The sequence below is a fragment of the Mastacembelus armatus genome, chromosome 1, assembly GCF_900324485.2.
Source record: "Mastacembelus armatus chromosome 1, fMasArm1.2, whole genome shotgun sequence".
NCBI classification, from domain to species: domain Eukaryota; kingdom Metazoa; phylum Chordata; class Actinopteri; order Synbranchiformes; family Mastacembelidae; genus Mastacembelus; species Mastacembelus armatus.
Window position 1 is genome coordinate 22,842,809 of NC_046633.1, and position 26,058 is coordinate 22,868,866.

Consider the following 26,058-nt stretch of genomic DNA (forward strand, 5'->3'; position numbering starts at 1 on the left):
ACAGTCTCCAACAACTCACCTGTTAGTGGCCTTCTTAATGAAGGCAGATAACAATAGGCAACAAAATGAAACTATATTCTAAAATGAAAAATGATCTAGGAAAATTTAATTAGTGTATTTGCTATATATAACACCAAGCAGATGGCTTTATGTTTGCATTTCAAGTACCAGTGGAGACTACTTGAGACTATAAAAACTATACACAATACAAAATAAACTGTAGGAAAAGTACATTTTAGTAATATTAGATAATATACACATACATGTTCTATCATTTAAATGAAGGTCATTGACACATTTGGCATACATTTGCCATCTGGGATCCAAGGACTCAAAGAGTAATTAGCTTATTAGACAGACTATGTGATCAATGTAAAAATACTGACATCCTACACTTAATTAACTTACTGTTACTGTTTGGACCTTAGATCATCTCTTAATAAAATCTAACTTTCTCCTTAAAAAAACCTTCTGGAGTCCAGATTAAGAGGAAACTCCTTTACCTATTGTGCGTTTTACAACAGTAAAAAAAAAAAAAAAAAGTTATTCAAGCTTCCACTAAAGATCCCGTTACTGAGCTACAACATTAAGAAATCATTAAGACAATACACAGACTGTAAAGCAATTTGTAAAACTATGAGAGGACGTTCCAAAATGATAAGAATGTCTTTGCTGTCATGAAGTCTTTTTGTAATGTACCCTGAACCCTACTTGATTTTTAAAGGTTTTCTCTTAACTAAGACAGATACAGTAGGTTCATAGACACCAGTGATGTACGGAAATGGAGAAAGGTGGTAATGTTTTTTTCCTGAACTTAAACTGAAATACTTTGGCATCAATAAATATGACTGGAGAGAAGCTTTCCTTGTAGCTAACCACAGGTAATACTGAGAGCTTCTTTGGTGACTGAGTGCCTCTCATTGCATTGATTATTATTCATACATATAAATGCAACAAACTCTACTACAGCATTCAAGTTCAGCAACAACAGAACACACCACAGGTAATATGATGCTTGTGCAGCAGAACCACAGCTAAAGAAGCAGTGTGAAACTTTAGACTGTAGGTGCAGCTGACAGGACACCAAACAAGTCATGTCAATCCCACACCTGATACAGAATGTCTGCTCGTGCCCTATGAGGTCTGATTTTTTTGGAAACATTATTCTTGTTTCGCAAAAAAAAAAAAAAAAGCTACTGGAAGGTGGACATGATTCCCTCAATCTAAAAGCTCTGTACTCAAGAGGTAACTGATCTTAAAATACGATAAAAGTGAAAAACACAAACATAGAAAACAGTCAGCACCATGTTTGCTCCACTGCAGTCCCTGTCTTGGCAGTTGTACCCACGCAGTATCTTGGCCACAGGTCCCGCTTCTGGTTCATTATGCTGTGTTATTAAATACATAAAATAAAAATATTGGGTTGTGTTTTAAAAAAAACAACAAGAAACCGAGAAATGTCTTGTCATTCAAGAAGAGTCTCATTCACACAGAAGGATCCAGCCTTTCATCAAACCATTTTTCCTGGATTCTGACCCAGGACAAATAGTAGTTCTAGAGGACCGTTGGTACATATTCCTTCTAGAGTGCTGGCTCAGCTGATGGCAATGCCTCCTTCAGATGAGTGCTGAGATAAAGGCTGTTGGTACAGAGACACCGGGCATCAAAAGGGTGCAGCGCACCCTGTGGTCAGCAGGGGGCAGAAGAGGCCACTGAGGCTTCTGAGGCCAATTTCAGTTTACCAGTAGGACATCCTCATAGGTCGTCGTTCTGGAGGAAATGAAGAGAAAACATGAAATAAATGTCAATTTTCTACTGTTAATGATGGTATATGCTGAAAAATACTTCATGTCGTAAAATTATGGAAAAGAATTACAAACATAGGAGCAACAGTGTGTTTAGGTTACAATTCTGTAGTAATATACATCAAGGCCGTCAACAAATGTTAGAAAAAAGGATTAACCTTTTGGTGAAACAATATTTTTCATTCCCTGAGTCCACTGTACCTCAAAATCTTTACAAGCCCATGCTGTCATGTAAAACACTTTATAACTTCCAGTGTTTTTTTTTTAAGATTTGTCTGCTATTGATAGTGATTGTAGAGCTAGAGGCAGGAAGGAGGGACAAAAACATGCAACAAACCGCTCGACACTGGAAGCTCCAGTTTTTACTTTTTCTACTTCCTGTTCAACTAGTTATGAAAATTGTATATATACTCTAAAAATCACAAAAGTCTGTGTTAGCTAAACTTAAATGTTTATTTTCTATAGAGTAAGAATGTGCTTTATCTGGTTCTAGGAATGCTATTTATGCCTGCCTGCTCATCCTCACCTGTCACAGCAGCAGAAGAAAGAGCACGGTGAGGTCTCCAGACCCCTAAATTTTCCAGAGCTCGGCACGTCCGTACATTCTGCTATGAATGCGTGTAGGTCCGTGATGTGGATGGGCTCATGGGTTTGGTGCTGTGTAAATCAATACACAGTCAAGTCAAAGTCAGTCAGGCTTATTTCAGTCAGAAAACCAGAAACCATGAATCTGGTTTAGGTCAATGTCATTTCCTACCTTAATGGTCTCATAAGCTCCTGTGATGAGGGCGATGAACAGTGACAGCACCATGTAGATGAACAATGAGATGAAGGTGTATAGGTAAACTTGGCTGAACACCCACACCAGAGTACTACTCTCCTGCATCTCCGCAAACGTCACAAACATGTCGTCCCCGTTAATGAGGGAGAACAGGCACTCCGACACCATAGCTAGGGAACGAAACTGAGAGACGGAAAATACCACCATCAAACTAAACGCCATCAAACCCCTGCATTTGTGAAGAAAGGAAGATGAATGAAAAGGGTTACTGCCTGAAACTGAAGACATCAGTAACTAATACACCAGCTCACAGGTCTACTAGGAAAAGAGAGGAACAAACCCTATGGGTGAGTCAGGTTTTCTGTGGTTTAACCCTAAAGTTTCACTGTCTGTGAGTAGAGAAGTGATAGACAAATGGTTTCATAAAGGAGCAGGGTGGAGGAGGAAGCAAAGAGGAAGCTCTTTACCATGAGTTTGTTATTTAAACTGACAGGACATGTGTATTTTACACTGAAAAAGACCAAATGACTTATCTTTATTACAGGCTCTTTGATTGAAATACTTGGCAGGTTTTAAAATAATCCAAATCACGCTAACAAATTAATACATAAAAGACTCAAAAAGTTGTGTGGGATAAAGGAGAGCAGAATGTGGATGTTATGTTGTTATAGAAACAGTATAATGTAGTTTCATATTTCTTTCTGACTCAAAGTCTGCACATTATAAAAGGGCTCTCGCACAAGAAGCTTCACTGTACGACATTTTTAGTGGTCAGAAAAGGTTTTTCCTGTTTTGTTGGAAGTAGGTGATTTTTTCTTTTTTTAATTTACTGGTAATTGTTTATTTTATTACTTACAGGCTGAAATAAAGCATCAGCCTCTATCATATGTTTAAAGAAAAATAAGAATCGTTAAAAAAGGGTGATGAGAATTGAGGTAAACATGGAGTTGTGATGTCTGCTGGGAAAGAGAAACTTAAGCAGAATGAGACTAAAATTAAAGAACAAATATGCATTAGTACCAAATAATCACATTCCTGTCTACAAGAGCTTCAGTAACAGTGTGTTCACCTTTACGTGGTAGGGTCCCAGGACAATCCAGCCGCAGAAGCAGTAGCCCAGATAGATGACGGCCACACAGAGGCAGAAGCGGATCACACTGGGGAAAGCAGCTCGAAGTGTGACAATCAGGATCTGTGGGACACGCACATCGATTGGACAGATCAAATTACACCGTGATAAAGAACAGGGAGACAAGATGAACTGGATTCATTACATAATGTTTTCTCACCTCCTGGCAACTTATCAAATACGCAGCACGTTACAACACTATCAGCAGGAGCACACCGCTGTGTCGGTGACTTACGTTATATTTCTGGAAGAAGGTGAGGTAGCGAATGACTCCCACCCACACCAGGAGCGTCGAGGTCCCCAGAAGGATGCCACAGAGGTCATAAGAGGACATACTCTGCAATGGCAAAATCAAAAATGCAATGACAACCTTGTGTCTTAAATAATTAAACTATATTTTATAATATTTAAAATAGGAAAAAAGATATTAATATTAGTTACATGTTGAAGTTAGTAACTTTTACTTAGTTACTTCTTTTTTACAATCATGGAGTGGACAACTCGTTCACTGAAGGGTTTGGCAGAAGACAGGACTCACCTTGGACTCAATGCCGATTTTGATGACACTGCCAGTGATGGTGAGGATATCGCTGATGATAAGGAGGATGTACCAGCCATTAATGAACTCCATGCGGTCTTCCCAGCACACTTTACGATCCAGAGTCTCCTTAAAGAACTGCACAAATTCCTGAAAAATGCACACACAGACAGTATGAGGTTTAGCTGTGCATTTCATGTACAGTAAATATATTGTTACACACAAGTCTGAAATTATATCTGTAGTTTTCTAAATATCGTTGCACAAGACTATTCTTTTGCCAAGTTTTAGAGTTTTAGTCATTAATGTTATCTTAATGTTAATGTTAATGTTAATGTTATCTTAGCATTGTGAACATGTAAAGCCCAAGTCAGTATGGATCAACCTGATTTATTGCTTAATCCAATGTTTTCTTTTTGTGGACTTTCTCTACCTGCTGCAGCATGATGCCTCGCAGGATGGAGCGTCCACAGAGCAGCAGTGACACCATGCACACCAAAGCCACGATGACGTCAAACACTACACGTGAAAAGGTGTCAGCTGGAAAATTCAACGTATTAAAACAAAGAAAACAGAGTTATAAGTAGTATTTCACATATGTGTACAAGTAACTTCACGTATTAAAGATTGTTCATGGTAACTGCAAACTACTTGTAACATAACTGGTTTAGTGCTGGCTTTATCTTGAAGACTACTGCTGCATTATTTGTTGTTGATTTGTTACTGTCCTATGTTCAAGACCATACACTCATCTAGCATCTCACCGTGTCCAGAGACACTTGGGTCTTTACACTCCTGTATTGATGCCTTGTTTTTTAAATAGATCTTCACCTTGCCGCTGTGAGCCTTGTTATCTAGAACTATCTGGAAGAGAGAGGAGACCAGCAGAGAGTTCAACACAGAGAGTGTGTGACACACAAATGTACTAGTCATTTACAAGAGGAGCATAATTACCATATTAACTTCACCAGTCAATCAGTTCAGGGGATTTCTATCAAACATGTGAGGATATGGACAAGAAACCTCATACATACAGGAGGTGGATTGTTGTTTTTTCACAAAACACAGTATTTGCTAATCCATTAATTAATTAATTCAATTATCAGTCTATTCAATAAACCTTTGAGGGTTATTACCCCAAGATATTTGAAGTAAGAGCCTGTCTAACCCACCTGTCATCCATTATCACTGTATCAAGCAAGTATGAAGCTATGAAGCTATGAAGTATGTTTTTGCCTTTAAGATTTTTACGCACTGTTATGTAAAATGTGTAGCAGTCTGGTATCTCGTTGTTGATGATGGTCTGTATGTTGATTGCCTTCAACTGGAACTCTATGGTGACATTAATGAGCCTTGAAAAAGATGAAACACACAGATGGAGATCGAAAGGGAAAACAGGAAAATTGTCATATTACCAGGATGAATAAAGATGATCAGAAACACACATGGAGCTGGACAACAAACTATTCATATCTCTGTGTGAGTTTTAGTACTGAAACCTGTTATGCTTGAGCACGCGTGTTCAGCAGGGATAAGTAACTTGCTGAATGTCATAATCAGATGCTACAGACATTATCTCACCAATGGAGAACAAACGATAAGAAGCTGAAGCCATGTAAAAAATGAAGCCTTACTTGTGAAACTTGAGGGTAATGTTCTTATAGCTGCTGCTGAGTGAAGCTCGAGGGACCGACAGAGGGTTTACACCTATACAGTCTGAAGACAGAAAGCTCATGATGAGTAAACACTGGCATTTTTAAAATTAAAATCAAACAGAGGGGAAAACATGAATTTCTAATCTCTTCCAACTTGTATGTTTTATGTCTTTGTCCATACTGAATATAAATTTACAACCATGAAAAAGCATTATTACAAAGAACAGATCACAAAAGAAAAAAAAAAAAAACACAAATGTGATCCAGAATGACAAAGAAACATAAGGTTGTTTCCAGTGTTGATCTAACTTCCTCTTCATTTGGTCAAGTTTGACTCAAACACATTAATATGAGGAAGTAAGTAATTTGAAGAGTACGCTACATTTTCTCACATGCATGTACAAAATAATGGTGACAACAGGATCAGTAAGATTTTAATGCAGCATTTATTAGTGCCACATAAGCATGGTAGTGCATTGCACTCACCAAGGAAATGAAAAGGACTGAGAACTTATATTTAACTATTGATAGACTGTGTATAATCACAAAATCACATACATTGTTTTGTGAACCATCAGACTGATAAGGTGCAGTGGCACATTGCTATATTGCCACTGTAAAGATTTCTAGATTACATGATATATCACCACAATGTCTGCTTGGATGCACGCCCGATGCATGACTGTATCCATAAATCATCACGTGCTGTTCTCACTGCTCAGTGTACCTTTCAGCCTGCAAGGCGATCACTGTCAATATGATTATTTGTTTAAAAGACAATTCCTGAAGAAGGCGTCACAGTTTGACCTAAAGTGTATATATAGTTTCAGTAGAAAATGATATGAAAGTCAATAGCCAAAGAGTCTCTGCTGTTGTAGCTGTTTACTTCCTTGACTTTATAAAATTGTTGTCAATAAGCCTTTTGTTTGTAATACAGCTAACATTCCTCCTCCTCAGACATTTCCTCTGCAAGTGATAAGAGTTTGCTTGTGGTGCCCTATCAGGTAACAGCTGCACCCTGGAAAGCAGTCTGATAATTGCACTTTTTAAGACCAAACTACCTTTAAACTAGGCGCCAAGCTCTGTTTTTATATATATATCCTTTATGCTGTCTGCCTCTGTGGCACTACCCTCATTGTTTCATTCATTTGGGCTCAGGTCAACCTGCAGTGGAACAAATACTCACACTGCATTTTATATGACGTGACATTATACTCATTTGATGTGTTATTCACACCCACTACAACATCCACCCTCCTTTTCCTAGAACCAACAACTTGTCTGAGAGAATAAAACGTTCACACAATAGCACTACACAGTTGAGAGTTGAGAACAGCGCTCTACCACCATTAGCAACGTACTGTGAATGGCGATTATTATTCAGCAGCGTCTCCTTCACACTGTACAGTGTAGTTCATCTACCTGTTATGATGTTAGGGTCTATGCTGAATGTGTCATTGGCTGGATCAATGCTTCCCTTCTTGTAGTATTGTTGGCAGAGAGACAGTGCGCTGCCATTCACACCAACATCATAAACATATGCGTAGCGTCCCACTGTGGTCTCTGGTAAAGCCAGGTACTGGGGAGAAGATAAGAAGAGAAAATTTTAGTTGAAAAACACTTCAACTTGTACAAAAAATCTGCACATATCACACAACTGTGTGACTCTGCTTCATAAACGCAGACAGAAAAGAGACGAGAGGCTGAAGTGACTGAAGTGACCAGACACAGCGTTGCCTCCTCCTCCATCTGTATCATCTCTACAGTTGGCACAATTCAAACAATCACAGACTCAAATTCCCCAAATTGTCTGATTTTCTTGTGTCACCCTGCGCCTCCGAACTTTGCTTCTGTCTGTGAACCCTGCTTGTGTAAGGATTCAATAAAATGAGCTTTCCTTTATTGATTTTCTTTACAGTTTAAACTGTTCTTCTTACTTTATGAAACACCTAAACCTGTGCCTCACTGAGCAGCAACCAAGTGGGGGCTCAGCACTGTGTGGGGCCATTACAACAAGCCCTCTAACACATCAGCCATCCAACTCACACCTTGACTAGTGACAAAAACTTTAATTTTATTTATTTAATGTAGCATACTGAAGAGGTGTCGCTGATGATGAGTAACAGTCTGATCCTCCAATGAGGAGCCCAGAACAGAGCTGGTCTAGTTTCTTTCTGTCTTCTGGCAGAGAAGAACTGTGACAGAACTTGAAATCCTCATTGATGTCAACTATTTTTTTTGTTTATTTCAACCAATTAGCTAATGTCATAATTCTAAGAATAAGAGGCGAAACCTGATAAACATCAATCTGATAGCGTTGCCACTGTGAGCATGTAGGCTGGTTGATAAAGACACAAAAACAGGAAGTGAGTTGTGTCTGCACTGCTGGGATTGTTACAATTCAAATTGCTCAGTAGATACAAAACTACTCAATGTAGCTTCAAGCTGTTTTTCAGGAACAGTCACTTATCCCCCCCCCCCACGACTTCTGAGTGTACAAATGTGTGGTCTAGGGTTTATCAATCTCCCACTTAGTTTTCTAGATGTAAAATTGTATCTTTAAAATATTAAAAATGATGCTCACAATTTCCTTGAGCTCCTAAGAGATGGTTCTGCTACAAAGCTGATCCAATCCTTACTGACTGCATCTCTAATGAGGGATTTGTTGGCTGACTTCAGTTACTGTTACATTAGTTTAGTCCACTACAGCCTAGAGGTTCTACAGCTTTAAATGCAGAAAAATTTAACAACAGATGATTAATAACATGCTGGGTGTCATTTGCATTTCACCGTATTTTTTACAAAGCTGTTATATGGAAATATGGGGTTCTCTATACACTGAGCATTCACAGAGATCACTGTGGTTGTTAGAAACACTAAGTAGGCGGGTGGGAACCACCTTTGTATTGTTTTCACTCCCATATCCCATATCACTCAGTATCCGGAGAATTTGTGAGTGGTTTGGCTAAAATAGCAATAGTTCTGCTGCCGTTCTTCATTCTCTAGCCGCTACACACTCTCCTCTCCAACCCCCTCCAACCAAAATACCATGTGCTTTGTATTCTGTATATTATGAACAATCTAAGCTTTAGATCAGATCTCAGATGCAAATCCATTAGTTTCATATATTTCAACAGGTTTTCCACGTTTATTAGGGCTCACCTGCTCCACTGCATAGAAGATGTGGTCGTAAACATCTTTCTGTGTGTAAACAGCAAAAAAGTCGTCCGACGACTCATCGTAGTCTTTGAGGAAGAGGTGTTTGAAGGTCATGGTGTTCTCCTCCTTAAAAGTCACCACCACGTGGTTACTGAGGCCAAACAGCAATAACTGAAAGAGCAAAGAGAGGGTGTTTAAAAAGTCAAAGGTGAAAGAAAGGGAGAGATAAGACACTAAGCTACTGACAGAATTGCTATGAAGTAAAAATAATGCTGTACAAGTCTGCATTACTTAAAGCAATATATATTTATCTGTAATTCATTTAGACAATCTGGAAAGACCAATCTAAAGTACCAATGTAGGGCTTTCATACAGTATTTCATTTACGTCTGTAGAAAACATATATATAACAGTACATATTTAATACTCTCTGAGAATCAGGGCATCTTCATAAGAACAAAATAATAAAAAACACCAAATGAGATTGGAAACAACCACTTTACATGTACATGCACTCTATCATATTTTTATTTTTTACACTTTTGTGTGTATTAATAGTGAAACAATGTTGATTACTATTGTTCTATAATAATATTTACTATATACTATAATAATAATATAGATACATGTGTCTGTTTCCGTGTATGTTGTGTTCTTGCATCTTAAAGTTGCAAAGTAATAAATTAGACCTATGTGCTTGATAATCTGAGTTTGAGCTAAAAAGAAAAAAAAAAAAAAGTATCATGCACGTTGGACAAGGACAAGGACAAGGACATGTTTGGGATCACTGTTCTAAAAAGACAGTTAACTAAAAGGATCTAGGGCTCCACTAAACAACAAGCCATAATAGTATCTAGGACAATATAAATGTAAATTCTACTAAAAACAAAAATATGACTTAGGGACCAATTTAAGCAGGAAAAGCAGATTTAAATACTTAATTTTCCTTCAGGGTTTAATAAAGTTTATCTGATCCCATCTCTAATTTCGTCTAATAGAGTGTACATAAACCACGACTGAGAGGCCCTGACGTAAAACTATTTTGTGGTGATAAAAACAACAACACATGATGAAGATGCAACATATGAGGTACCTGTGCTGTGACAATAATGATCTTGAGCAGCTGCAGGAGTAGCTTATAAGGCTTGCGGCCTTTGGCGTGATATTTATCACAAGGGCTCATGAAAAAGTATTTCAACTTTCTGCGAAGGGCTTCCTCCTCCTGATCAGCCCGGACCCAATGACCTGTTGTTGCCGCAGGAAACTGATGGCTGTTATGGTTGCTGTCGTGACAGTTACTCTGAAGGTCATGCTCGCCGCTGCTGTCCATAGAGCCATAGTGAGCTGCTGAGCAGGACAGGCCTTTGTGTTCTAAAATACATAAAAAAATAAAAAGTAATGTTTATTTACTCAGTAATGCACATGCAAATGTTTCTAAGAACTTAAACACAGTCAGAAGCACTTAATTATACTTTGAGGAGTTCTACTCAAATTGTATCACAACAGAGGATATATACAGTATACAGGTCGGTCTTTGAAAACATGTTTTGAGGTAGTTTAAAACTAACTTGTGCCAACATTACCAAGCAAAAGCCACAATGTGCAGCACTTTTTCTACAGGCAGGTCTGCATCATCATCAGGTGGGCACCCGCTCAATAATGGTGTATCAATGAATTGGGCCCACGACACGAGAAGGATCAACAGTGTGTTCCAGTGTCTTTGCCTGGGACCCACTGAGCACCCTGCACCTCCAACCCACTTAGACAAACTAGCCTAGCAGGTCTCAAACCTACATATAGTATGTTACCCTACCCACCAAAATATTCTGCTAGCCTTTGCAAAAAAACAGCATTCACTCTGTCTCTAGAATCCCTTAACCAAACCAGACAACACCCCTCTCTGCTCTCATGTTGGCTTTCTTATACTGTCACAGGACTACCAGCAAACAGTGCTACCTCAAACCTGGTATGTCTCAAAGCTGCCTGATACAATTCCTAACACCCAGGTTGCTAGATCTACACTTACCTATCCTTGTCGTGACACCCCTTTATTCGCCAGAGTCATCGACTGGAGTCTACTGCACTGTCTGCCACATTCTTGACTGCCTGATTTAAGCTCCGCCCCCTGTTTTGCCTCATTAAGCATGGCATTTATTAAATGTGGCAGACATATGTCACAAAGTGCATTTAGGGTTTCCCCAAGAAACTGTTTAGCCAAGGCCATGAGGCACTATGATCCTAATCTTGCATCATGGTCAATTTAGTCAGTAGATGTTAGTATAAACAACAGCCACGCTTATTTTAAAAGTGGTATTTGGCGTATCAAACAGCACCTGTACTTTTTTCCCTTATGGTTAATGTTTTCTTTGATAGAAATTAATTTATTAGTTTAATTAATTAGTTTTTTTTATCCAACTTATGGCACTCTTTATTAGTCCGCCAGACTAATATATCTCAGCAGCTCTTAGAAAATTAGCATTATAATGTGTGCAGACATCAATGATGTCCACAGGATGAAAACTAAGCATTTTGATGATGATATAGTTCTCTCTGTCAATGTGATTTAAAGCCAGTAAGGAAAAAGAGAAGTTAATGTTGCTGAGTCACATCCTCCAAAGTACAGGGTAGAAAAAATAGTAAATTTCTGTTTATAGTGTTAATAGAAACACAGCTACATTTGTATACATTTTAAAAGGCAGTCATAATTTATTCTTTCTTCCTTTGCCTTATTTAAGACACGTTAAGGTTAACTAAGGGTTGAATTTTAGTTATAGCAAAGTATTTCCAGCAGAGACATCAAAATGGAGAAAGCGATCTTATCAAAGACGCTGCTCACAAGTTATTGCTGATGTCTATGTAGCAGATGACTGGGCTGACTGGAAATGACCAATGTAGGAACAGAAACAGACGTATGAGGTTACACACATAAACCTGCTATATGTTTTGACCATGACAGGGAAACACTGACAGGTGTTCAACTAAAATGTTCTCCTGAAACTGCTGAAAAGGGTTTATAAATAATATAAATAATTTCTAAAATTAGACTAATGTGAAGTCCTCCCTTGTAGTAAGGCTAGAATAAATCTTGCAGTGAAAATGTCATATGTCCTGGTGTCTATTCAGAATTTTTTCTTTGCTTATTACCACAAATGCTTCAGTCATGATTACAGAATGGGAAAGTGTTGAACTCCTGTACAATATCAGCCCTAACCTTATTGGAAACATCTTGACCCACAGGCTGCAGGTTGAAATAGGGTGAGCACAGGACAATTTCAGTTTAGTGATAATAAAAAATCATCAATGTTTGATGAACAAGAGACGTTTGAATAGCGTGTGAGGGTGAAGCGGAAGAAAGTGATAACTGAATAAATAACTTTTGGTTTGGGAAACGTTCAGCTCTGCTGTAAAACTGTGATCACAGTAAATTAGATATGGATAAAATCATTGTTACATGGGGTGTAATGTGAGGTAAAACACCTACAGTCACATGCACTCTGTAACTACTTCATTCATAAAACACTGAGGAAAACACTGTTCACAGTATTGACCTAAAAGAGTACATTTTGTATGTGTAGTGCAAAACAATGGTGGAGTTGGAGAAAGTCACATAAAGTATAACCTAAGCTGTGGTACAAAGCTAGTAAAGAAGTCAAGTCAAATTATGATTAGCATTAAAGCTGATCAGTGTCTTGCACAAACAGACCACATCTCATAGCAAAGCCACAAATCAAAGTGGCATACCCATGCTTAACACGTGTCACATGTTTTGAGCTTTTTAGACCCGACTCCTACAAAAAAAAAAGAAAAAAGAACGGGGTCACTCAGTTTGTTCACTCCCTTAACATAAAGGACGTGACTTGTTGTGAGGTCAATAGACAGACTTGGTGAAATTATTTATGCATTTATGGATTACCAAAAGTGCATGCAAAGTTCAATAACCTGCTGATATGTCCAAACTAAACGAACACAGTAGGTCAGCAGAGTGAATCACTGTCTTAGCAGACTGTCCATTGGAAATAAGAAGTGAAACAGGAGGAATGCACCAATGGTGTTCAGTATTAGTCAGCACAAACTAAAAATCAGATGAAAGTTCAGCAGAAGTCCTTACGTAGAAGCAATAACTGCACATTGTCATGCTACATCCTGGCACTGCAATCAAATAATGAAGCAATGCACCTCAGGTTTACTGATACTGCTAAAGGTACAATCAGCAATTTTGTTGGCTGCCACAAACCACCTAATTTGGTGATTGTGCTTCATGACACAGGCCTAGTACTGACGTAAACATTTAAGAGCATCAAAAAACATGTTTCTTTTCTGATGTCTGTTCAGGAGTGTTTGCAGTTTCCAATCCTATTTTTTATTTTAGTTGGTTTGTTCATTTTTTTAAACAAGGGGAAAAACTCTTTGAGTAAAGGAGTATTCCACTGATTTAGCATCATCAGACTCATGATGGATAGTTTTAGGAAAAGGACCAAAATCGATGCAGCAAAATAAGAGATATTGTTTTGTTTTATTCAATAAATTTATCTTCATTTCCAATTTCTGGTCACTCACAATGAAACTGAAGACTCAGTTGTGTAATGCCAGTAGTTTTTGGCCCAAAGACTCGAGCTGAGATGAGGGGTACGCTACAGAGCTCATTTCTTTTGAATGCCACAAACACTGAATAAAACAACATCACATGAGGCAACTCAGCAGATTTCACACAGCTCCCCACACAAACACAAAAGCTTTTAGAAATGTTTCTTCTGCTGTATGCAGAACTACTCCCTGGCACCTGTAAACAAACTTTAAAACAAAATAAAAAAGTGGCATGCCACTTTAAGTTCAATTCATGTGGTCAAAAACAACCCAAAACAAAACAAACAAAAACAGAATGCACCTTAAAGTAAGCACAACATAAACACAAACTGAGGAGAATAGTTTTAGGTGCTTAAATCTTAAATGAAGCTTCAATTCTTTGTTTTTGTCCAATATCTGTAAGTCAAATCTGACTGAACTGTTTACTGTACATGACTCACCATTGGAAAGATGTTTCAACCTGAGATTTTATGATACCCATGTGCATGTGCCTGAAGTAAACCAAACCCAGATGTACAGGGATCACTTCCTACATGAAACAACCTATTGTTAATACGTCTTTCTGGCTGTTAAAGTGACATGAATAACATCCAGATGAGCACTTTGCTTCAACACAATTAGCTAAGAGCAACATTTAACTGAGTAGGCAGCTAATAAGGAGCCATGCCTTTGGCAGAGGTTGCGTGCCTCGGTGAAAGGAATGAAAAGCAGCCAAAAGAATCCAACAACATAACAATTCGTACAGATAATAGGTGTGAGACAAGTGCGTACATATCTCTGATAAGAGGTGCATGTCGATCGTCATGGCAGATAGAAATCAGACAAACAAAAGTGGGAGCAGGTCACTGACCGTGCCACTGGGTTTAACACTTAGAGACACAGCCGCTCAAGCTGAACACATCAGTTAAATTTTCTGGCTCTTCCGGTTCATCGTCGCCTGAAGAGCGCTGGCACACACACACTGATGCTACTACTTGTCACTCAAAATCCTCACTGTCAACTGGCAATCTCAACAATTTGGTATCAGTGCCAGGATCTAGTCTGGCAGTGCACAGCAAAAGGCCACCCACAGGGCGACAGAACTAAACTTTAAGTTACACCCAAGTTAAGGGAAACAACTCGAACAAAACAAAAGGATGATGAACTGATGAGCATGTTCTGGCTTATTTGTAGATAGGAGTCAGGAAAATGGCTCCACAAATATTTTTGTGTAGATAAGAGTTCATAATTTTAGATAAAAACAGTTCATGTGAGGTCTGTTTTTAAAGCTTCTCTGTATTTTGAACAGCACAACCTACACATCTGTAGCATTGTACTAGTAAGAGAAAAATCTGACAGACCAGCATCACAAAACCTGTGTATGCACGGATACTCTACATGTGGTCAGACAAAAATCTTTTTGTAATATTAGTGAACTGAACCTTTAATTTGCAGGCATGTTGGGTGTGACGCTACGCAAAGCAGGTTAGTCATAGCTCCACAGAGAAGAGCAGGAAAAAGTAAGCTGGTGTTAAAATACTTTTATAAACGTGTCTAAGATCAAAGTCTCCTTATATTTCCACATCTACAGCTGACACTGAGTTCAAATCCTCTGTGTTTAATTAATGTTTGCCATGAACTTCAAAAAATCTTTCACAGCACAGAGGATCAACTGCACCTCAAATATTCTGCGAAATACTCCAGACTCAACCACGCATGAGAGGAGCTTATGAAACAGTGTTGAAGGTATGATTATGTATGATTTGCTAAAAGGGGGGTGGAGGGGGTGGTGCAGCATCTAGGTCTAATGCAAGTACTGCAGAGTCCTGACACCAGCTCTCTGACAGTCCTTCCCACACATGTGATGCAGGAAAATAGTTTCACCATCAGCACAATTCAAAACTACATTATTACAGTAATTTATACATAAAGTTACCGGTCTTCAATTATAATTTTGGATTATCTCAAATTATACAGAAAAGGACATAGTTAAAAATGTACAATGAGGCCAAAAGGCTGAGAGAAAAGAAATTTTGAGTTAGAAAAATAAATAAATAAATAGTTGTACATCTAGAAGCCATAAGTCCACAGACAAAGGCAGGATTCAGCACCACAGCTCCCAGTGAGTCTGGTACAAATACCAATCAGGTTTTACAGCATGAGCAGTAGCCACAAGACAACAGAATCCAGAATCCTAATGTAGACTTACATAACTGGATCCAGCTCAGAAAACCGTTTAAATATCCATTGAAGAAAATATGTCTGGTGCTTTGTTTCCTGTTGTACTGTGCAGCACTACAGAGATACTGTCTAATTTACTGGGTTGACTCAGTCATTTTCAGACTTAACTACTGTGTTGTTAGTGCTGTTGACTGAAATGTTAAAAGGTGTTTACAGCTTCACTTCACAAACTACAGAAATGTATGTGATATTGTGTCTACAGATTTGGTGGGTCAGTCAGTCTTATCATTTCCACTCTGCCCCTTCTTTAGATATGGGGTCTCGAGACGGTGGGGGGTCCTGATGTTTTCACATTAAAGGTGTTGATGATAGTTTACAGGTAGCTGAAGATAAAACCTGCATCAATTACTTTCTGTTTTGATTGCTCTGTCGATTATGTTTAGAACAACCAATTACTTAACAGTGAAAATGCTCATTATGGGTTCAAGACCATCAGACACTTGACATTTTAAAAACCTACACATACATATTGTCACATGTTCCAAGCATCTTGGTATGTGGTCTGATTCATGTTTTTGGTCTTAAAAACGTATTTTTTAAAATTATGGCTGACTTGTTATATATGAACGCACCTGCACAGTCTTCATGTGTTTATTACGTATTAAAATCTGTCATTAACATATTCTTGTGTTCAGTACTCCAGAGTTGACCGACCACCATTTGAGTCACTGGAATATTTTTATTTATGAAGCTATTCAGATAAACTGCCCTTGTATCTTCATTTCACTTATTTCATTTCACAGCCACAACCTCAGATCATGAGACCGTGTCTGTCAAAGCCTCCTTTGTCCTTAGCCTGTTACACATTTTATACACTGCTGCTTAGTTTGACTGATGTATGTGTTGTATTATCTCAAACTTGTGGTTCTGTGTCTTTCCAGGGCTCATTTGGAGAAGAGGCTGGAAACCTCAATGTCACTTCAACACTGGTTTAATTGAAATAAACCCATAATCATAAAATCACTAACTCTTTGCAGGTTGGTATAAAAGTTAAATGAAGCAGGGTTTTATAGCGACAACAATAATTTAATACATTTCTCAAGTTGCCATATTAATGTAATCAAACTGAAGTTAAAGTCTTATTAACTAAACCTGGAGCTGAGACACTTTGTCGAGCAGCATTTAAACATAATAACAGCAGAGAATATAAACACGACTGGACATCACATGGTGTTTACATCAAAATCTCGATGTAAACAGCAACAGGCAGCTCTGAACTGACTTTAACTCCAGCTCTAACACAACGACACACAGCTGGGAGCTGAAACTCTTCTTGCGTAAAGACCAAATGTTTTGAGAGTGCCTTTAAAAAGTAAAGTGCAGCCGCCACATTACCTGGGAAGTCCTGGTGTCCTGGCGCATCCATGACGTTAAGCGGTTAAAACCCAATAAATAGTCCTAGATTTGGCTAAAAGTCTTCATGCAGCCGCATGTTTTACTGTAACGCCAAGTGTTTATGACTGAAACTGCTGCACACAGCGGAGCTGCTCGCTTCCGGTCAGGTCATGTGACCGACACCACGTGACAGCACTGTCCAGCCTCCCTGATGCGGTGGAGGTTAGATCCTAAGACTCGGGGGCAGGTGGCGGTGAGTGGTTCAGATGAGATTAAGCTTCACAAAACACGACTGGTGGCAAGGTGGATCAGGACTAGGGGACAGGTATGGACCAGGTCTAGGTAAAGGGACGTCACTCACCCCAGGCTCTACTCTCGAGTCTTGGGATCTAACGCTAAAACAGAAAAAGGGGGTAGGTGCAGTGGTGAGGGGTTACATGAGAGAGAAAAGAACGATAAACAACAAATAAATAATGTGCACGTTGGTGGTGCCAGTAACTGCATATCAGCAACCGAGTCTTCTCTTTAAAGTCATCTCGTCCAGACTTCACACGGATTTCCTAATCTAACCTTTAGCTAACCTAACTAGGGCCTTCATCACATTTGGTGAGCCAACAGCACAGAAAGCAGAAAAATCAGTGTACCTTCCATTTAAATCAAATATCAAATAAATCAATGACTTCATTTTATAATTTTCAATTTAAAATAAATTAAAAAAACGCCTGTTTTGCTTTGACTGTATACTTGTTTAATTAAATATGCCTTGTTCCTTTTATCAAATAGTAACAGTAATACTTCTTTTTCTTTCATCAGACAAATTACTCACATTCCCTCCCTCATTTCTCAACACTTAAAAGTTTCCAGTTGCAGCAACCTGTATGGCCTAACATCCAGGATGTAACGACTGACTGTTATTCCCCGTCTTTGCCCAGAATCGAGTCTGTGTTTATTCACATTTTATAAGAGCAAAATACAAATACAAACATTATTTTGCATAAACACACACCAGTCACTAATGCCTTACTTACAGGCTGAGCAAATAAGGGTGTCCCCATGTCCCATCCTTGTTAGGCTGTACAGACATGCACAGACAGTCCCAGAAGGCCTATCATTACAGATACAATCACAGGTTTTATCTGACTAATATGGTAAGATGCACAAATGGAACATTTTCCCTCAGCTGTTTGTGTTGGAAACTGTTTGCATCATTTGCAGCACAAGATTAATCATGTTTCAGATGAATAAATAGACACCGTGATAGTCACACTCTGGATTTGACCTGGTAAGTCCTTTCTGCTGCAAAGAAGAAAACCAGCGGTAAAGGAAGAAGTCACCAGTCAGATATTGAATTCACTCCAGAGTGCCTGAGACAACAACAGCCTCCTGCCTGTAAAACCAACAAATGCCTGTCCAGATGCTGTTATCAACCATAGTACAGCAATTTATATTCAACATAACCCTAAAGTGACGCTGTGGCTCAAACACACTATGTGTGAGTGCACAGTGCACGGAGGGTACAGGAGGGTCGAAAACTTGTGCACAGCTGGTGTGTTCACTACCATGTGACCCAACACAAAAAAGGGTGTTGGGAGTCATTTTATCACTGAATATGGAGAAGAGAACATTTACTTTCATTGAGCTTTTGGAGGCATGATAAATATTGGCAGGACACATTTTTCTGAATTGTAAACAATTTCTAGTTTTTTATCCAAGATAATAAACAGAACCTCTTCAGGTTTTTTTACAGTTGATTGGACAAAAAACCTGTTTCAATACATAAAAACTGTCCTGGAAAATTATAATGTGCATTTCTCTCATTTATTTTCTTTTACACTCTATTTTCAGTTGCTTTACAGACCTAATAATTAACTGCATATTTTCTGCAGATTATTCAATGATATAAATAATTATTTGCACTTTTTATTTTACATTGAGTGGAGGTGTTCCTTTCATCGCAGTCTGCAGAGGTCTTATGAGACACTAGTCCATTAAACATCGTACCTCCACGCACACACACCCTTTTCATCTGATCTCTCCCCTATCTGCCTTCCAGGGCCTTGTCTCTGGCAATCACTGTCTCATCAAACTTGATCATGAGTGTGGTGCCTTTGTGCCAGTGGACTGTGACCTTGGCAGGGAAGCCGCTGTGGGTGAGGATGGCCTCTATGATCCCTCCGGTGAAGGCTGCACAGTTCAAGGTGCTGTTCTCCTTAGGAACAGAGATGTACGTGTTGACGAGGGGCTCTTTTTCGATGATGTAGTAGGTTTTGTCATCATCGTTCGCCTGCTCCAGCTTGTCTGCCTCCTTGCCAAACAAAGCTTTCCACACAGAAACCTATGGAGTACAAGGCAAATGACTGAAGAAACAGTTTACAATGGAATCACAGTAACTAAAACTACACTAACCCTAACGTATTTATTATTCAAAACTCCTGAGATTACAGCTGATCACTAAATATAAATAATAAACTCAACTCTCATTTCCCACTTTATTTAATTGACGTTCTTTGACATTAGTGCTATAGTGACTATGTAAGTACACTAATCAATGCAAAGTCTTAGGCACACCTGCTACGTTTTTGTATTAAGGTTCAGGTACATCAGCAGAGTATAAAAGAGCAGGGCGAGGGGAAATATACACTGCTGGGTATAGTGATGAATAAACACATGCAGTCGCATCACTGGTCTCATGGCTCTGAAACATGTGCCGATCTCAGTGAAGTATGACAGTAAAAGCTTACAGACGCTTCTCCAGGAAAGCATATCCTAGACCAGCAGAGAGGCATGATGTGAACACACAGCACCACAGATCTGCAAGCCCTTGATATGACCAGGTCAATCCTATTATATGTCAGTTTATTGTGCCTCATGTCATAAATGGTTACATCATAAGATAATTGATCCGACAGTGGCATTTAAGCCATAAAACCAAAACATCAAATTCCACCTCTGCTGAGAAGAAGAGGTGGCATAAGATATGTTTCCTTCACAAACAATACAGACCTCACTGAACTATTACTATTACTGCAGCAGATATTCCAGCTGGAATCAGTTCTGACTTATAACATTATTTATATCAAATAATGTTCTGCTCTGGATCTGTTGTTGTTATCAAATGTCTCTGCAGGTATTACTGGTGTATTTTATATGAAACACTCATAGCGACCTTCATGGTACGAAGAAGTTGCATGAATGACTTCTCAAATACGGTGGAATAGTGGTTAGCACTGTTGCCCCCCTTGTGTGGAGTCTGCATGTTCTCCCTGTGTTTGTGTGGGTTTTCTCCAGGTACTCTGGTTTCCTCCCACAGTCCAAAAACATGTATGTCAGGTTGATTGGTGACTCTAAATTGCCCATAGGAGTGAGTGTGAGTGTGTGAGGTTGTTTGTCTCTCTGTGGCCCTGTGATGGACTGGTGACCTGTTCAGGGTGGACCCCTGCCTTTCACCCACAGAGAGCTGGGATAGGCTCCAGCAGGTCCCTGTGATCCTAAATAGGAATAAGTGGGTATGGATGGACTTTAGGAGTCCACTTTAATCTGGACTGATATGCTTGTAAGGTCTGTCCCTCCACACGCACACACACACTGAGTGCGTACCTTGATGAATAGCAGTATGTTCAGCACTTTGGTTTCCCTCCTGCCGTTCTTCTCTCTCAGCACCAGCACGTCTAGCAGGCTGCCCCCCACCCGCTGACCCAGCTCCGCTAGACGGGCCTGCAGCTCGGACACGGAGTACACCCGGCTCTGGCAGTACTGCACCACCTCCGAGAACAGCAGGGCGAAGGCGCTCACACTCACCTCGGTTTTGGGTCGGCTCAGAGGCCGCTCCAGAATAGCAGACTTGCCTCTGGTGAAGCGAGTCTCCATTGTTATTAAATTAGCAGCTGCGGCGCTAAAACAAGGACAGAGAGTGTTAGCATGGAGACAAGCTAAGAGGTTAATGCTAACCAGACCAAAACGCTGCTGTCAGAGGCGGAACAGGAAAATAACATGTTATTTATTCAGCCATACTTTTCATTTCAATGTTCACACACACACACACACAAACTACGGACCTCATGTGATAACTTACTACACTTGCTTTTGTTGTCGTTTTGTTTATTTCCTGGTCCGGCTGTAAACGTTACTCTGTCATGTGACACCGCAATTTCCAATCAAAACACAAAACGTGAAAAACAATGTATAAAAATAATTTATATCATTTATTATTTATTTACAATACATTATAAAATGTGTTTATTGTTTTCACATTCCCACTGTGGATTCACAAAAAATTAATAACTCAAATTCACATTTAGAGTCTTGTTTTAAAACGGTTTAATGACAAACACTTTATTCTAAACCTAATAACCAGCTATTACCAGACAATCGACAATCATATTGAAAAATATGGATGTCAAATTAACATTCTACTTCTTGATTTTGCCTCAATTGCCAGTGAAAACCACAAAAGTCACTGACATACATAAAATTATTAATAAGATATGTATAGGCCATTGTTGTAAAAAGTTGAGTTACAGGTTATCAACACCTGCAATAACAAAATCCACCTCAAAACAAGACAGTTGTTTATTTGTTTTTTTTTAAATTTCTCTATATTTGATGTTCACATGTAGATGACTGTTTATTTAATCAGCAATGACAAAAATGTTTCCTCCCACTGGTGAATACACAGCAGATGTAGCTACACATCACATGAGATGGTAAACATTAACCTTAAAGCTCCATTATCGTTCACCTCAGTTCTGTTTCTATTAAACAAGAAGATGTTTAAGACCGTACTGGAAAAGTGTGGTAAAACCTAATATAATTAAATCAATCACTTTGTTTTAATAAACCTGGGAAGAGGTGGAAAACTTTGGTTTGCACATGACTCACTTTAAAATGTACTGTAGGCCAAATCAATATTTGGAGCCATCAGTGTACAAATTGTACTCTCCCCGACTGGGACACAAGGCTGCAGTCATACACTTACAGCTACACAAATATACTCACTCGTCTCCTCTCACAAGCTGTATGGATACAACTAATGACCCTGACTCTATAGGTTTGATCATTTAACTTAAGAAAAGCTCATTCTGGTTGTTTGGTTTAGCAGAAAAATTCTTATTTCGGAGGCAACAACTAGAAGATGCAACATGACTTCACTTGGACTAAGGCTTTTTATTCTGGCTTTATTCTACGTCTTTACTGTCTACTGCAGGCCAACAGGTAAGCTCAGTTATATAAACTATATGCTATCTTTAATTAAATTCTCCATTAGGCTGCAGGTACTTTTTAAAAGGAAGCCTCTCATGTAGTGATGCAATGATTCCTGTTTTCTGAACATAAATGAACAAACCACAACTTTTACATGTACAGACACAAAACACATATAGGAGAGAGACAATACCTGTTACATAAACATTCACAGGGTTTCCTAGATTTATTAAATTAGACCTGTGTGCTTGAATGATTTGAGCTTTGCCATTTCTGCTTGATCCAACCAGGATCATTGACATGTTAATATATTTATTTTTCATCTGAATAGAAAAAGTCACAATGGACGGCAACAACCACAATTACACCTGATGTCAAATTTATCAGGCCACAGTGTTGTCTGATCTCATTGATATTTACTTTTTTACTTTACAATACATTTTTATGCTTAGCCTTGTTTAGTAATCGTGACACAAACTGAACTAACTCTGTTGTATTCTAAGTTAGTGGAGGGAGAGAGTGGCTGTTTTTTGCCCAGAGAATATACTGACAATGCTGGACATGGTCTTTGTTTTCAAAAAATCAAAACATACATTTCCTCATAATAATAATAATAATAATAAAATTCATTTATAGAGCACTTTTCTAAACATATGTTACAAAGTGCTTTACAATAAAAGACATATAAGAACAACAAAGTCCTAAATAGTAAGGAGGATAAAAGGAAGATAAAAGCTCGTCCCAATTTAAAGGCGATGAGGGAAGGCTTGCTGGAAAAGGTGAAATTTAACAAGGGCTTTTAAAGATGGTACTGCGTCAGCTGATCTTATTTCATCAGGTAAGTCATTCCAGAGTTTGGGAGCTCTAACTGCAAAGGCTTTATCACCTCTGGTTTTCATTCTAACATCGGGGATACAGAAGATCTCTATCAGAAGATCTCAGGCTATGAGCAGGCTTTTACGGCTGTAGCAGCTGGGATATATAACTTGGAGAAAGGCCTTGTAGTGCTTTAAAAGTTATTAATAAAATCTTGTTATTAATTAATTAGTAATTGTCTTCTAGTGTCTGAATTAGGTCTGAACAAGGTTAGCAAGGGGTCCAACAGACATTTGAGAAACTATTAAAAGTCATATCTTACCTTCTTTTATTTGCAGAGATTTATTTTTGTTAAATTGTCTCTTATGATGCTGTTTAGGAAAGGCCACAGTGTGACAATCCTCTGGAGTAACTAAAGACTTCATTAAGTAACTATCATGTCCCTCCTCCATGTTTTTTTCTTTATTTGCTTGTTATCAGTTGTCCACCTGCGCAACATGGACAGCTTCATCCGAGCCGTGCAGCAGGTTGAAGAGTCCAACCCTGGTCTGTCCCCACTAGCTCTGGTCCGGGCCCTGCGGAGGACCGCCGGCCATGATGATGCGATGACCATCCATTTCTTGGGTGCCTCATCAAATCTCACTGATGCTGAGGTCCTAGAGACAGCCATTCTCAATGCGTCATCCTTCAGTTTTTTTGACAAGGCTATCCACCACCTTGTGACAGACCATGGAGAAGAACGGGGGGTGGTTCTTGCTCCAGATGGCACTACAGTAGCACTTGCACCCTTACTGCTTGGAATTGAATCAGGACTAAAATCCAAGATGGAGGAAACACCAGCTGATGGGATCATCCCTCTTACCTTAGGCAGAACCCTGGGCCTGTCCTTCCTCAGTCTCCAGGACTTCCCACCATCCCATCGTATGGGGCCCAATGGATGCTGGGACAGTGTGAGCCACCCTAAGGTGTTCAAGCTGATCCGGCCTGCCACTCCAGCTACTGAAGCTGTTATAAATGGGGGCATGGATGGAGCTATACTGGGCACGGACCTCAGCAACCTATCAGCCTCTGAACAGCCACAGGCCCTCAGTGAGATTCTGAAAGGATACTATAGTTTCATTCTGCATGAGGGACAGGGGTTGGATGATGTGACCAGCCACATTAGCCCCAGGCGGAGAGAGATCTCTAGATCCATTCTGGGGGCTCTTGATCTTCACAGCCAGGTGATGGCGACACTTGCATTGGTCTGGAAGTTGGAGAATACAGAATGGATTGCTCTGGACACTGAAGTGGGGATGGCAGTGAAGGATGGATTGCAGGCATTTGTGCACAAGTACCTGGGTGAGTTATGAAACGAACAAAATATGTGTAGGTGTAAAGTAATGTAGCAACCCTGGTGTTAAAAGATCGACAAACAGTGACCCAAACCCAAATATATACTGTTGTTGCCATCGAAAAAGGAGAATATATAAGAAATATACACAAAATTGCTGTTGATTAAAAAAGTACCAATCAATCAGTCTGGCAGGTGTTTGCAGCTCACATACAAAAGCTGGACATTGGGATGATTAAATGTCTTTCTTCAATATTGATTTGTCCTTTCTTAAAAGTCTCTCTCATTATTCAGGACTACAGTCCAGTTTCTCTTGATCAGCCCAAACAACACTGGAGTTTTGAGCCTGTTACAAAATAAAATTTTGTGAATGTAAAATACTAATTTAACAAAAAGTGATTTACATAAACACATCATATAAATATTGCTGATAAGAGTTCACCTAAGAGAGTGACTTCACACCAGACTGAAGAAGTGAGACAGTTCCTCATTCATGCTGTAGACTTCAGGTTCAGAGTGTTGGAAATATAAACCTAGAAGTTGGACCTGGTAATATCTGTAGTGGTTTTATTATCCTACCCTCATCCTCTCTTATACTCTCCTCAGACTGCCCTCAAATCATCCCTCGCTGTCAGTGGGGGGCAAAACCATACCGGGGTACACCGGTCCCTCTATCTCTGCCCCTCCAGTTTTTGTATGTTCACCACACCTATGAGCCATCTTCTCCCTGTTTATCCTTCGCAAAATGCTCTAAAGACATGAGAGCCATGCAGAGATTCCATCAGGAAGACCGTGGTTGGAGCGACATAGGATACAGGTAACCAGCCTTTACCTGAATCTCCCCAGTTTTTCCATAAATATAAGTTTTCCTCACACCAGTCACTGCACATTGCTTTCATTAATCATGAGCTGCTCTACCTCTGGGCTCTCAGCTTTGTGGTCGGCTCTGATGGATACGTCTATGAAGGCAGAGGTTGGAACCACCTTGGAACACACACCAGGGGGCATAATGACATTGGGTATGGAGTCTCCATCATTGGTAACTACACAGCCACCCTGCCGTCTCACCATGCCATGAACCTGTTGCGCCATAGTCTAGCCCGATGTGCAGTAGATGGAGGAGGACTGATTACCAACTTCACCATCCACGGCCACAGACAGGCGGTGAACTACACCACCTGCCCTGGAGATGCCTTCTTTTCAGAAATAAGAGGCTGGGAACACTTCAGGGAATGACAGGATCTCCACCACCAGTTTGGGACAAACATCATTAATGGCACTTTGGGGTATGAGAACTGTTACTGCTGTTTATTTTTCTTAATATCTCATGGACTGCATGAGATGACTCTTCTGTTGAAGAATTGTCAATGTGGATTTGAATGGTGGGCAAATAATTAAGGATAAATACAAACTGAATTTCCCTGTACCCCTGATGTGGGACAGAGATAAACACAAATATATCAAAAGACATGTTTAAGAATGTCAGTCCTATTTTACAATCATC

General features: G+C 39.4%; 3 protein-coding genes across 5 annotated transcripts; 1 reads left to right on the top strand and 2 right to left on the bottom strand.

Moving 5' to 3' along the window:
- Window positions 1-79: 79 nt before the first annotated feature.
- On the bottom strand, window positions 80-17,370 carry mcoln1a (mucolipin TRP cation channel 1a). The gene is made up of 14 exons (XM_026302378.2): window positions 17,207-17,370; window positions 10,161-10,438; window positions 9,071-9,238; window positions 7,331-7,487; window positions 5,888-5,969; window positions 5,509-5,605; window positions 5,018-5,117; window positions 4,687-4,793; window positions 4,254-4,403; window positions 3,951-4,052; window positions 3,656-3,778; window positions 2,563-2,769; window positions 2,332-2,462; window positions 80-1,770 (listed from the first exon to the last, which is right to left on the bottom strand). The coding sequence occupies exons 1-14, from the start codon at window positions 17,235-17,237 to the stop codon at window positions 1,734-1,736; spliced, it is 1,770 nt and encodes a 589-aa protein (XP_026158163.1). The 5' UTR covers window positions 17,238-17,370; the 3' UTR covers window positions 80-1,733.
- Window positions 17,371-17,947: 577 nt separating this feature from the next.
- Window positions 17,948-21,358, bottom strand: trappc5 (trafficking protein particle complex subunit 5). Of its 3 annotated transcripts, none has more exons than XM_026302321.1 (3): window positions 21,288-21,333; window positions 20,804-21,098; window positions 17,948-19,541 (listed from the first exon to the last, which is right to left on the bottom strand). In XM_026302321.1, the coding sequence occupies exons 2-3, from the start codon at window positions 21,071-21,073 to the stop codon at window positions 19,245-19,247; spliced, it is 567 nt and encodes a 188-aa protein (XP_026158106.1). In that variant the 5' UTR covers window positions 21,074-21,098; window positions 21,288-21,333; the 3' UTR covers window positions 17,948-19,244. The 3 variants fall into 3 exon arrangements, with proteins under 3 accessions (XP_026158106.1, XP_026158104.1, XP_026158105.1); XM_026302319.1 differs by having other exon boundaries at window positions 17,949-19,541; window positions 21,262-21,327; XM_026302320.1 differs by having other exon boundaries at window positions 17,957-19,541; window positions 21,279-21,358.
- A 642-nt stretch (window positions 21,359-22,000) lies between these two features.
- On the top strand, window positions 22,001-25,841 carry pglyrp2 (peptidoglycan recognition protein 2). The gene is made up of 4 exons (XM_026303505.1): window positions 22,001-22,417; window positions 23,702-24,562; window positions 25,161-25,371; window positions 25,487-25,841. The coding sequence occupies exons 1-4, from the start codon at window positions 22,345-22,347 to the stop codon at window positions 25,788-25,790; spliced, it is 1,449 nt and encodes a 482-aa protein (XP_026159290.1). The 5' UTR covers window positions 22,001-22,344; the 3' UTR covers window positions 25,791-25,841.
- Window positions 25,842-26,058: the final 217 nt, after the last annotated feature.

Coding starts and splice junctions, on each gene's coding strand:
- pglyrp2 (XM_026303505.1), top strand. CDS start 22,345: ATGACTTCACTTGGACTAAGGCTTTTTATTCTGGCTTTATTCTACGTC. Junction 22,418..23,701: donor TGTCTACTGCAGGCCAACAG/GTAAGCTCAGTT, acceptor GCTTGTTATCAG/TTGTCCACCTGCGCAACATG. Junction 24,563..25,160: donor ATTTGTGCACAAGTACCTGG/GTGAGTTATGAA, acceptor TACTCTCCTCAG/ACTGCCCTCAAATCATCCCT.
- trappc5 (XM_026302319.1), bottom strand. Junction 19,542..20,803: donor ACATACTGCTATTCATCAAG/GTACGCACTCAG, acceptor TGTACTCCATAG/GTTTCTGTGTGGAAAGCTTT.
- mcoln1a (XM_026302378.2), bottom strand. CDS start 17,237: ATGGATGCGCCAGGACACCAGGACTTCCCAG. Junction 5,606..5,887: donor ATTACCCTCAAGTTTCACAA/GTAAGGCTTCAT, acceptor ATCTTTTTCAAG/GCTCATTAATGTCACCATAG. Junction 4,404..4,686: donor GAGGCATCATGCTGCAGCAG/GTAGAGAAAGTC, acceptor TGCATTTTTCAG/GAATTTGTGCAGTTCTTTAA.